This window comes from Lolium perenne, chromosome 3, assembly GCF_019359855.2.
Source record: "Lolium perenne isolate Kyuss_39 chromosome 3, Kyuss_2.0, whole genome shotgun sequence".
Lineage (NCBI taxonomy): Eukaryota > Viridiplantae > Streptophyta > Magnoliopsida > Poales > Poaceae > Lolium > Lolium perenne.
Genome location: NC_067246.2, coordinates 206,043,537 through 206,056,436, shown reverse-complemented (window position 1 = coordinate 206,056,436; position 12,900 = coordinate 206,043,537). Strand labels below are relative to the sequence as shown.

At 52.8% G+C, this 12,900-nt stretch overlaps 1 protein-coding gene across 1 annotated transcript; it reads right to left on the bottom strand.

The window, feature by feature from the left end:
• Nucleotides 1-594: 594 nt before the first annotated feature.
• On the bottom strand, nucleotides 595-2,275 carry LOC127343160 (protein trichome birefringence-like 19). The gene is made up of 2 exons (XM_051369276.2): nucleotides 1,563-2,275; nucleotides 595-1,475 (listed from the first exon to the last, which is right to left on the bottom strand). Exons 1-2 carry the CDS (start codon nucleotides 2,010-2,012, stop codon nucleotides 699-701), a joined length of 1,227 nt encoding a protein of 408 aa, XP_051225236.1. The 5' UTR covers nucleotides 2,013-2,275; the 3' UTR covers nucleotides 595-698.
• Between the last annotated feature and the right edge of the window lie 10,625 nt (nucleotides 2,276-12,900).

Sequence of the window (12,900 nt, the reverse complement as noted above, 5' to 3'; positions counted from 1 at the left end):
ATAGGTGGCTAGCTCGTCCTACCAGCAGCAACTTCCATGCCTCCAGGCAGAGGTTCTGGAACGTGCAGGGTTTGATACATGCACCGTTGGGGTGGCGCTTCAGCTCATTCATTCACCCAGCACGGCGCTGTACAGCTGGTGGAGCTCGGCCCCCACCTCCCCTCCCGACAACCGCGTGTACCACCACCGTCCACCGCCTCTGCTTTCCCTTTCCGGTGTGCGCCACGACTACTTCGTCCCCTCCCGGATCATCATCACTGCGATTGCGATCCATCCATACGCAGACGCAGAGTCACAGGCTCGCACCGCCACCGCACGGCCCCAGGGAAGTTACGCGCGTTTACTCCTTCCTCTACCCTCCCGCGGCTTGGATTGGATCTGCGACTCGCCATGGGAATCCGATACGAGCTTTTGTTTCAATCCAAGAAGGTGGCCACTCTTTTCATCACCATCAGTAATAAATAAATAATAAAGGAGCTTCTTTTGCTCACTCTTTCCGCGACGACCGACAAAAGAATCGAGTCAACAGTTACCAGATCCATCAAACGAATGGAAAGGAAAAAAGAACGAAAATGGGAGGAAAAAAAAGCGAGGTGGAAGACAACAATTCCTTATCAAAACTGCTTTTAATCAACAAACCACCAATGCATCTCGATCTGTGTGCGCGGCACGGGCTACCGTTGAGCCGCCGCCGCGCGCTAGGCGAGTATCATCTGGAAGAGGAGGTCGTTCCAGACGTCGATGGGTCCCGGCAGGCACCAGTGGATGCAGTCGTTGTAGAGCTGCACCTTCTCGTCGGGCCAGTGGCCGTACCGGCTGGGGTGGCCGTCGGGCCGCATCAGCATGGCCGCCGTCGCATCCATGAGCATCATCCTCACCCCCCTGCTCCCCGCCTCCCGCTCCGCCTCCCGGTACTCCTCCATCTGCGCCGTGTAGAACCTCAGGTCCCGCCCGTCCATGGCCGCCGTCTGGTTGCCCCGGAGCGGCTCGGTGCGCTTGCAGTTGCCGCCCTGGTCCCACGTCCCGTTCTCGAAGTGCGACATGGGCGACAGCATCCGCACGATCACCCGCCCCCTCACGCCGCCCTCGCCGCCCAGCGCGTTGATCGCCTGCAGCGACACCCGCCACGCCTTGCGCTGCGAGTAGTAGAGCGACAGGTCCGGCACGCCGTACTGCCGGTTGCAGAAGCTGCACCCGATCAGCCGCCGCTTCTCGTAGAAGAGCGAGGGGCGGGAGAACCAGTTGGCGGCGGACACCAGCACGTAGTCGAACCGGGGCACCTCGGACACCCACCCGTCCGGCTCGTCCAGGTACAGGCTGTAGTGGCCCGTGTGCGCCGCGTCGTCGTGGGCCGGCTCGCGCGCGCGCACCAGGAACGGCGACCAGAACATGTTGATGGTGAAGTTGTACGCCCTGTAGAAGTACACCTTGTTCTGGTCCGTCGGGTTCGGCGAGATGTCCTTCGGGTACGCCGCCTGCAAAATCATCCGTCAGTCTCGGCCTCCAGACGTACATGGCAAAATCCTTGACAGAGATGAAAGGTAAAGCGAAGTAGAGCCAACCTGCGCGAGGAGGCAGAGCAGCGACTGCATGTGGTTCCTGGCCAGCGAGTCCCCGACGAAGGCGAGCTTCTTGTGTCTGACGAACTGGAGGAACTGCACGGGGTCGAAGCGCGGCAGCTCGCACCCGGACGGGCGCCAGCGCCACTTGAGGAAGCCCAGGTCGGGGCGGCCGTACTTGAGGCAGTTCTGGTGCTCCTGGATCATGCCGCACGTCTTGTGGTTGTAGTAGGGCGCCTCCGCGTCGGGGACCCACTCGCCGCGGAAGATGTCGCAGTACTTCATCACGCTCACCACCGGCGTCGACGACGCAAGCTTCGCCGCGCGCGGCACGCCCACGCCGACCAGCCCGAAGTACTGCGCGTTGGTGAGCAGGATCAGGATGGCCAGCGCCGAGAAGTAGACCGGCACCGGGCCGAACAGCACCTTCACAAGGTAATGGAGCTTCTTCATCGTTCGATCTTCTCTCCCTATCTACCTACACCTAGCTAGCTATCTACCTATCCTGTGCTCCCCGCAGTAGAGTTACAGCTCGCGGCAGCTCACAAGCAAGAAGCGCAGCAGAACCATTGATAGCTAGTAGTACTCAAGAGCAGAGTAGCCAGGCGCAGCAGGAGGAAAGGGATGAGATGGGCTTTTTTGCCTTTGCCGGGCGGTGTCCGCCTGCATGCCTTGTCTCGAGAAAGCTATCTCTGTGGTGTGGTGTGGGTGTGGCGCGCCTCCTCTTGAAGCCCGGTGGACACACACGCACGCAGATGAGAGTAGGTGCGCGGTTCATTTCGATATTGAAAGTGGCCTCGCACAGAACGGGAACATGTCCTGTCCTTCTCACTTTTTATATTCACGCCGTAATTACCTCACTTCACTGGTGCGCCTACTGATTACTTTCAACCCATGTCCTCGCACCGCATGTTCGCGTGACCTATGTTGGGTTACCGCGTGCCATGTCAATCGACCTGCAAGTAAAGTCTACTCCCTTCGCATCAAAATAAAGTATTTTTAAACAATCAACTTAAAACTTTTGCTGTATGTGTTCGAATTGATGTCGGGGCTTAAGATAAATTTTATGAAAAGTGAAGTTTTTGTGGTAAATGGGGATAATGATGTTACTGCTTTATATGCTAGCATGTTTAATTGTCAGGTTGGAAAATTACCTATGAAGTACTTAGAGCATCCCCACTCGTTGGCGCTCCCCACGCCCAAATCCGGACGAAACTACCTCCGGATTGGACGAAATTAAGGCGTGGGGAGTACCGTATTTCCAGTCGTCCACCCGGAGTTCGGCGGATAGAGTTTAAATTCAAACAAACCGCCGTCCCGCGCTACAAGTACGGCCAGTTGATCGGCAAAAGGAGCAAAAGGGTCAGCCACAGATCGGCGATCGGAGGGAAATTACACGGAAACAGGCTCGTCGGCAGTCCCGGCCGGCACGGCTGTCGACGGACCGATTTCCTCACACGTCGTGGCCGAAGCGGCGGCGGCGGATGATGAACCGGCGCGATGGACGTCGAAGCGGCCGCGATCGACGAGGTAGATGGTGAGGAAGACGAGGTAGGAGCGGCGAGACGACGAAGGACCGGCGGAGTGGCTCGGAGGATGTCGTTGCGGTGGCCACGGTACCAATTCCTCGTCTCCTCGTCCATCGGTTCCATGTCGCCGCCGCCCATGAGGAACGCCAAGTACGTGTTCCTCTTCTTCGCCGCCACCGTCGTCTTCGCCAGGCGATCCGGACGCCTTGGTTGGCGAGCATCTCCCGCCACCGCCGTCGAACTTGTCGTTCCTCCCGTCGGCGTGCGTCCTCAAGTCGGCCCAGCACTTGTCGATCGACGCCTTTGCATCCCGTCGGCGGGATTGCCCGTCTTTTGAGCTCTTTGAGCTTCTTACGCCGAGTTCGGGCGCCCTTCCGCGCGCTTGCCGCCGGAGCGTCGGGGTTGTACTGCTCGGTCTTGCTCTTCGAGAGGGTCGTGCGGACTTCCTTCCACTTCTCGCACTTCTCGAGGCGGGCGTAGACGTTGAGGAACTTGAACCTGCAGCCGGTGTCGTCCGTGTACATGTCCAAAGCTCGGCGCACTGGGAAAAAGAGCACGGCGATGCGGGTCAGCTAACGACGATGTACCTCGGTGATGCGGGGTCGACGGAGCATACCTTTTGCTCCATGTCGTGGCCGCCGATCGGCCGTTTCTCGCACTCCTCCCGTATGCCGTGCCATTTCTTGCACGCCGTCTGCATGAGCCCCCAATGGGTGGCCATTGCCTTGTCTCCCGGAACACGTTCATGTTCGTCTTGTTGAAGTAGGGATCGACGAGTTTGCGCTCCTCGTACGCCTGCTTCACTCGAAGCCAATATGTGTCGAACGACTGATTGGCCCCGATTATGCCGTTCGTGGACACGGTCATCCAAGCTTCGGCGAGGCACTCCTCTTCCTTCGGCGTCCATTTGATACGCGGTTCGGCAGGCGGCGAGTCCTTCTTCCTCTTCTTCTTCCCCTTCGACAGGTTGGCGGCGGCTTGAGTTGGCTCTTCTTCTTCCTCGCCTTCTTCTTCGACGGCTTGGCTTCCGTCGGCAACATCCTCCCGATGCTCGTTGCGCGCCGCCACAGCTGCCGTCGCCCTCGTCTCCTCTTGCGTGAAGAACCCCGGGCACGCAGCGGCGGCGGTCATGAAGAATCCCGGGCTCGCAGCGGCGGCGGTGGTGCCGGAGGTGATCATCTCGTGGATCTCCTCTTCGTTCGGCGCCGCCATCGCACCGAACGCGAGCGGCCCTCGTCGCATGGCCGGCGAGGTGTCCTCGAACAGGCCGCCGCCGCCGACGCCAAGCTCGGGCGGCGACGGTGTGGGCTTGGACGGTTGGACGTAGGCGCCCTCTTGGAACACGGCAGTCGGCGACGGCGAGTACAGCGAAGGCGAGAAGGAAGACGGGGAACTTGTTGTACCTTGCGTCGGCCATTGGCCGGGGAACATGCCGCCGCTATAGGCCATGCTGATCAGCCTCGCTTGTTCCTCCTGGGCCGCCTCCGCCGCCCTCTTGGCGGCGGCTCTTTTCACCCTCTCCGCCCTGGCGCTTGTTTCCACGTCGCGCCGTTGCTCGTCCGCCGCCCACTCGGCGTTCGACATGCCCGGCGGCTTCGTCTTCTTCGCCCGCATCTTCCTCGCCGGCGCCTTCGGCGGCATTTTGGTGGACGAGAAGACGAGGAGGAGAGTGGTGGTGGACGAGAAGACGCCGCCAGGAACTGGAGCTGGAAGACGAGGAGATTGGGAGGATTTCGGCGGGAGAGAATGGGGATATGCAAGCAAATTGGAGGGAATGGGGATATGCAAGCAAATTGGAGGGAAAATCGACTGGATTAGGTTTTCCAGTCGCCGACTACGCGGGTCCACACGACGTTTCGCGCCAAAACCTTTCGTCCGGAGTCCCCGAGCGCGCCCCGGGGGGCCGGGGGTGGCGTGGGCTCGCCGGATGGATTAAGGGCCAAATCCGGACGAAAACGAGGAACCGGGGGCGCGACTGGGCCGAAATTCGCCGTCCGGATGGAAAAAACGTCGCTCGGGGGCCTCGTCGGGGGGACGAGTGGAGATGCTCAGGTGTCTCTGTATCTTTTGCCAAACTAAAAAGTGTGGATTGGGATTTTGTGGATGCTAAAGTCTTGAAAAAGTTGGCTGCATGGGTGTGTGATAATGCGTCTTTGGGGGGAGGTTGACTTTATTACAGTCTTGTTTATCCGGAATTCCTCTATACTACATGTCTATGTTTCTTATGAATAAAAACTTTGTGGAGAAGTTGGCGAAACATATGAGAAGATTTTTTTGGCAAAGTAAAAGTAAAAAGAGGAAGTACTATATGGTAAAATGGAAAAAAATCTGTAGATCTAAAACTAAGGGTAGTCTAGGTGTTAAGGATTTGAGAAAGCAAAATATCAGTTTGTTGGTCAAATGGTGGTGGAAAGTGGACAATGGTGATGGACTATGGGAAAGAATTGTTAGAGAAAAATATCTGAGAAATAAAACTGTTGCGAATATAAAAGCAAGGTTTAATGACTCTCCCTGTTGGAAAGGTTTGTTGAAAGTAAAAGATATATATATGGCTGGCAGGAGAGTGAATATAAAAAGGGGTAACTTGATGAGGTTTTGGAAAGATGTGTGGTTGGGGGAGACATCTTTAGAGCACCAATTTCCTATCCTCTTTGACATCTGCCAAGAGCCAGAGGTGACCTTTCAAGAATGTATAGCCAAAAACTTTGTGATTTCCTTCAGAAGAAGGTTACACACGGGAATTCTTGAACAATGGAACTATATACAAAGTAAAGCTTTGGAGGTTAATATGGACGAGGCTGATGATACAATTTCCTGGAGCCTTAATAAGAGTGGGGTTTTCACTACAAAATCGGTGTATAAATATTTGGAATCTGGGGTGTGTGGTCCAAACTATAAATGGATTTGGAAATCTTCTCTACCCCTCAAAATCAAAATATTCTTGTGGCAAATGATGCAAAATGCAGTCCTGACTCGGGATAATTTGAAGAAAAGGAATTGGGGTGGGAATCCTACTTGTTCTTTCTGTAATCAGTTGGAGGATAGAAATCATCTTTTCTATTCTTGTTCTTCGGCAAGAGTGATGTGGGGTGCTCTGGGTTTTGTGTTGGGGACTAACAAGTCTCCATCTTCCTTTGGGCAATCTTGGGCTTGGTTTTACGCGTTCTGGCCTGGTGGAAAGAAGTTCTATCCTTTGGTGTTTGCAGCTATTTGTTGGTCCATTTGGATTACTAGAAACAAGATAACCTTTGATGGATACAAGATGAAAACTCCTATTTCGCTGATTTTCACAATGTGTTCATTTTTGAAATACTGGTCAGGATTGTACAAGGAAGAGGATAAGGCGGCAATTGAGGCTGGAGCGGAGCAGATGGTGCAGATGGCTGTGAAGCTCGCGGGAGGCGAGCTGGGAAGACCTCCCCAAGATCCGGTGGTGCCTGGAGTGTTGATGATTACCAATGGCTGATTTGCTCGGTCATTGTGGTCGTTTATTGTATTTTGTATGGAGCGATGTGGTATTCTCTGGATGTATGAACTTTCTTGGTTTGAACTGTTATATGATAGGGGGAGTGCGTTAGCAGGTTTTTGTCCCGTAGGGGTATTCGAGGGCGAATACTTTCAGCGGGTTTCCTGTTAACGTCCCCCACAAACGTGCTACCATGTTGCCTCCCTTTCTTTTCCTTTTCTTTTTGTTTGTTTGGTGCTTGTAAAAGAGACATGGTATTTCCATTGAGAAATTAATGGAAAGGGGGATAGCCCGTTTGGAAAAAAAAAGTATTTTTAAACTAGATACAAAATAAAGTGGGTGAGCCTACACACTAAAAATTGACTAGATATATATTAAAGTGGGTGAACCAAATAAAATGCTTCAAAATCTTACACATCCAAACCGAGTGAGTAGTATTTTAAATCCTCAACCTACAGAGTTTTGGTGAAATGAATCCGAACTTCAAATCCCTATTTCTAACTATTTAATTCTAGTTTAAATGGAACCCTGGAGTTGCTTCACCAAGTTGACCAACGCCACATATGCATTTTTTCTTCAAAAATCCTAAATAATTATCTATTCAAATCGCCGTGGTCCCTAAGCTCTCTCAAGGTTCTTCTATCTTTGGACTCATTCCACGGGTGTGTGGCGTCGAGCAACAGGAAGGTCTCGAGGAAGGCTAGCTCGGCGAGGATGGCGAGGAGCAAGAACGCATCGATTAAGGCCCTGCGGTGGTGCTTGAATGCAGCTTCGCCATGGACATCGTTGTCTGTGTGGCCTTGGGCATCCCCACGTCCTTTCTTCGTGTCTAGGCAGGGTGCTGCCTACCTATTGTAGTGAACGCCTCACTAGTAGAAAAATCCTTATAGGCGGAGCTTAGTTCTGTGGCGCACCTCGAAAAATGCGCCACAGAAATTTATTTTGTGGCGCACCAGGCAAGGTGCGCCACAGAAATAGCTTAATTTTGTGGCGCATCAGCGAACCGTGCGCCACAAAAATTTGGTGGGCCCCATAACCTGTCACCCCCAATCATTGGTTTTACTATTTCTATGGCGCACGTGCCCCATGTGCGCCACAAAAATAAGCTATTCTGTGGCGCACGGCAACAGTGCGCCACAAAAATAAGCTATTCTGTGGCGCAGTTTGCCTGGTGCGCCACAGAAATAAGGTATTCTGTGGCGCATTGTGTTCGGTGCGCCACAGAATTAGCGAACCAGATATACAAAAGTGAGCCAACCTCCCACCTACCACACTACACAAGCCATTCTTCTTCCTCCATCTAGCTCGTCCCCCCTTCTCTCTCATACCATTTTGGCTCTACTTTTCACTTGCTTGGGTATTTATTGCACTTACTTTGGTTGATACTTAATTGGAGTTGAGGAGAAGGCTCTCCATACTCTCTCCTCCTCTCGAACTCATCGATCGCGGTCTCGTCTCGGTATCGAATCTAGAAGGTGAGTAGTTGGAGGAGACATACATATGCTTGGAGGAGACATGCATATGCTTGTAGATCTTGTGTGGCCGTCGTGTGTATGGATGCTTGTTGCAGGTGAAGCGTTTGTGTGTGTGCCGGTGTGGTGCATGGATGTTTGCCGAAATGTTGATTCATTTCCGTTTCGTCAAATTTTGCACTACCCATATGTCCTACTTTGAGGAGAGGTCATGCCGAATTTTTCCGCTCCATGTAATACCTTGAGGAGAGGTACGGCCCATGCATGTGTGTGCATTTGTTGCGGTTCTAATTTCCTGTTCTATGTATACCATTTGCAGGCAAGCATGGTCCTCTCGATGAGTTCCGCTCGAATCTCTAGATACAAGATAGACGCGAAGGAGGACATGATTCGGAACAATAGGCACCAGATAAGATGTCTGTGTCGATCATGCAAACTCGAGCGCTGGATCAACCCTGATTCCGGACAACTGGAGGAGCACCTGCTGAGGCGCGGTTTCATGCAAGACAACCAGGCGCGGCCGGCCCCATCAAATGGTGCGCATGAAGACCATGTCGAGCGAGATGACTATCATCATGAAGAAGACTATCATCATGCCGACGGGGACTATCATCATGAAGAAGAAGTCGGCGGAGAAGATCATCATGAAGAAGAAGATGCCGGCGGAAAAGATCATCATGATGAAGAAGAAGATTCCGGCGCGACCCCGCTAATTTCGGCCTTGCGGGACTCTCATGTTCAAGATCTTCTCCTCCAGGAGACGAGCAACGATAGAGTTGCAGCTAGAGAGAGAGCCAAGCTGTCGCAAATGGAGAAAGACGGGATGGCTCCGATCTTTCCTGGGTGTCGTCCGCAGGATACGCGCTTGCATGTAACGCTTGATTACCTGCAGATGAAGACGCAAAACAAGTGGATCGATTCCAGCTTCAGCAAGAACTTAAAATTCTGGCACGATCGTCTCCCGGAGGGGAACACATTGCCAAGTAGTACCGAAGAGGCCAAGTCGTGTGTCCCCTTGACCTACCGCACGAAAATACCACGCCTGCATTAATGATTGTGTGATTTATAGGTGCGAGTACAAGGATAGAACCACATGTCCGGTGTGTGGCCACGGACGGTACAAGGTTGGGAACAAGAAGGTACCTCGAAAAGTGGTATGGTACTTTCCTATCACTCCCCGTCTGCAGCGGTATTTCGTGGACCCTAAGGAAGCAAAGCTCATGCAATGGCACGCGGAAAGGCAGAAGCCCGAAGAAGATCCGGAGATGGGCTATATGCTGACACACCCTTCAGACGCTGGACAGTGGCAAGCATTGGACATCGCCTTCCCTAGGTTCGGGGGCGACGCAAGGAACATCAGGCTAGGTATGAGCACCGATGGACTCAATCCGTTCGGCAACCAGAGTAGCACGCATAGCACCTGGCCTGTGTTTGTATGTCCTTACAACCTACCCCCGTGGCTGTGCACCAAGCAAAGGTACATACACCTGAGTATTCTCATTCAGGGCCCGAAACAACCAGGTGTCGACATGCATTTGTATCTCGGGCTGCTGAAAGAGGAGTTAGACACGTTGTGGAAGACGCCACCCCGTACGTGGGACGCCTACACTAGAACTTATTTCGATATGAGAGCCGCGTTGATCACGACGGTCACGGACTATCCTGGTTACGCATATGTATCTGCCCAGGTTGGCCACGGATTCAACGGCTGTGTGAAGTGCATGGACGAGACCCCGCATCTACAACTACCAAGGGATCCCGGGTCCTCGAAAACCGTCTACCCAGGTGCTCGAAGGTGGCTTCGCTTGGATCACCCGTGGAGAAAACGCGGTGATCTTTTCAATGGTAAAGATGAGCCCGATGGACCCCCACGCCCGAGGAGCGGCGCAGAAATCGATGATCTTCTGAAAAATTGGAAGGAGTGCCCAGTGCCGGGAAAGAAGCGACCGAAGCCAGAGCCGTTGCTCGGTGTATGGAAAGTGAGGTCTGTTTTCCACGACTTGGAGTACTGGAAGGTCCTCCACACGCCCCACAGCCTCGATGTCATGCACATTAGGAAGAACGTTACCGAGAGTCTGCTTGGCACTCTTTGCAACTCAGAAAAGTCCAAGGATGGACCGAAAGCAAGATACAATCTTAAACATTTTGGCATCAGGAAAGATCTTCAAGCCCCCGATACTGACGACGACGATGATGATGATGATGATGATCAGACGGAAGGGACTCAACGTCTCCGCAAAAGGGCTAAGAAGAACGCGGTGCAGCTTCCCGCTGCCTGCTTCACAACGAGTCCGGAGGAGCTCGAGCAGTTTTTCAGGTGCCTCCTAGGAGTGAAAGTTCCTCACAGTTATTCGGGGAATATAAGCAGATATCTGGACGTAGCGAAGAAGAGGTTCACCGGGATGAAGTCTCACGATTGCCACATGCTAATGACGCAGATACTTCCCGTTGCGATCCGAGGCATAATGGACGAGCACGTCCGTGATACGCTGTTTGACCTTTGCAACTTTTTTGACGTTATCACCAGGAAGTCGATCGGCGTGAGGCAGCTCAAGATGCTACAGGATGAGATCGTGGTGATACTATGTGAGCTCGAGATTTACTTCCCGCCTGCATTCTGTGATATATGCGTCCATCTCCTTCTCCATGTCGTTGAAGACATCAAGCAGCTCGACCCAACGTTCCTCCACAACATGATGCCTTTCGAAAGGCAGAACGGTGTCATGAAAGGATACGTTCGCAATAGGGCCCGTCCAGACGCAAGCATGGCCAAGGGGTTTCTAACCTACGAGTGCATCTCCTTCTCGCGTAATTATCTAAGCACCGAGGACGACGAGGATCATGTTGGTCTACCCCCGGGACACACCTCGGGAGGCTCGGCCGGAGTCGGTCACCGCGAGGGCTACCGCTCACCCATGTCGGCATTGAAAATCGACGCGACGACTTTGACAGGGCTCACCGGGTCGCGCTACAACACTTAAAACTGATCGAACCTTTCGTGCAAGAGCACAAAAGCATGGTCGAGCAGAATTACATCGATATGGGCCGGCCGAGGAAGATGGGAGACGTAACCAAAAAGCACAACTCCAGCTTCACGTGTTGGTTCAAGCAAACTCAACTGGTTGAAGCACAGAGAAAAAGGCCTTCTACCGAAGATGAAAAACTCATATACACCTTATCACAGGGACCCGCGCATAACGTAAGGACCTATCGTGGTACGACATCAACGATTCTGAGATTCTACACCGAGGAAAAGGACAGAAATAGTGAAAATCAAAACTCAGGAGTAACTATGCTGTCATACGCCGATGACGAGACTAATGTCAAGGAAAGATTTTTTGGAAGGATCGAGGAGATATGGGAGCTCAATTACTGTGGAGAGACGGTGCCAATGTTTCGTGTGAGATGGGCCAAGAAGGTCGAAAAAGAAGGCCGATATTTCACAACCATGGTTATACCCGATGCAAAATCGAAGAACGCATCCGCGAAAAATGAGCCATGGGTACTCGGTAGCCAAGTTGACCAATGCTTCTTCATCACCGATCCGTCGAGACCTAGCCGTGTTGTTGTGAGGAGGGGAAAGAGGAGCATCATAGGAATGCAAGGAGACGCCAACGAGGAAGACTTGGACAAGAACGGTGACCCGAATATTGAGGAGGAATTCGACAGGCACTTCGACATGCCTACTACTAGTAAAGTAAGAAGGAAGACCTCCCTACCCTCTAAAGGTTGTCCGTTCATGCGAAGAAATCTCAAGGTGGCCGGCATAAAGTATTCAACCGCCAACAACGGAAAGGGCAAGAAGATTGCGAAGAGACGCTAGAGCTCAGAGCCGGGACGAAGAAGATCTTTTTTTGGTCTATCACATGTGTGTGAGTGTGTGTGTTAGACAAGTACATGCATGTGTGTGTGAGAGAAACAAGAACATGTTTGTATGAGACAAGTAATTTATAATTCTCTACTAATTACTAAATAATGTTTGTATGAGAAAAGTACATGCATGCATGTGTGTGTGAGAATGGGCAAGAACATTGCGAACAGACGCTAGAGCTCGAAGCCGGGACGAAGAAGATCTTTTTTGGTGTGTGTGTGTGTGACAAGTACATGCATGTGTGTGTGAGAGAGACAAGAACATGTGTGTGTGAGACAACTAATTTGTAATTGAAAATCCCTAGTAATTATTAAATGTTGTGTTCTTTCTTGAAAATGTAAGAAAAACATTTTTTTAAAAGCGAAAAAAGTAGGGGCAGCCAGGGTTCGAACCTGGGTTACCCAAGCCTACCAGTGGGCTTAACCACTGGGCTAATGCTGTGTTTCTGACAGAACACATCATTAGCCCAGTTTGTTTACTAAGTGTAAATATTCTGTGGCGCACATACTACTGCATGCGCCATAAAATTCCTTAATTTTGTGGCGCATGTCCCTCTCGGTGCGCCACAGAATTAAGGAATTCTATGGCGCATGCCAACTTTGGTGCGCCACAGAATATTTACACTTGGTGAAATAGTCGCGGACACCCTTTCTTCCCCACCCTTCCCAGTTCTTATTCGCGCACGAACCCTAGCTAACTGCCACCATCGCCACCGCCTAGCGCCGTCGCCACCGCCTAGAGCCACCGCCTAGCGCCGCCGCTGCTAAGGAGGAGGACGCCCGAGCCGCCGGCGCCACCGAGGAGGAGGAGGACGCCCGAGCCGCCGCCGCCACCGAGGAGGAGGAGGAGGACACCCGAGCCCAGTGGTTCACGCTCGAGCCTGAGCCGCCGTCGCCGAGGAGGCGGAGGAGGATAGCGCCACCACCACCGCTCGATCCCCGCCACCGCCACCCATTCGGTGAGAGCCCCTCTCCCCTGTCCTCCCCACTCCCCTGTCCCCTGC

Excerpts from the sequence above, each read along its gene's own strand:
- LOC127343160 (XM_051369276.2), bottom strand. The coding sequence starts at position 2,012 with ATGAAGAAGCTCCATTACCTTGTGAAGGTGCTGTTCGGCCCGGTGCCG. Across the intron at positions 1,476-1,562 it reads TGCTCTGCCTCCTCGCGCAG|GCGGCGTACCCGAAGGACAT; the intron begins GTTGGCTCTACT and ends ATGATTTTGCAG.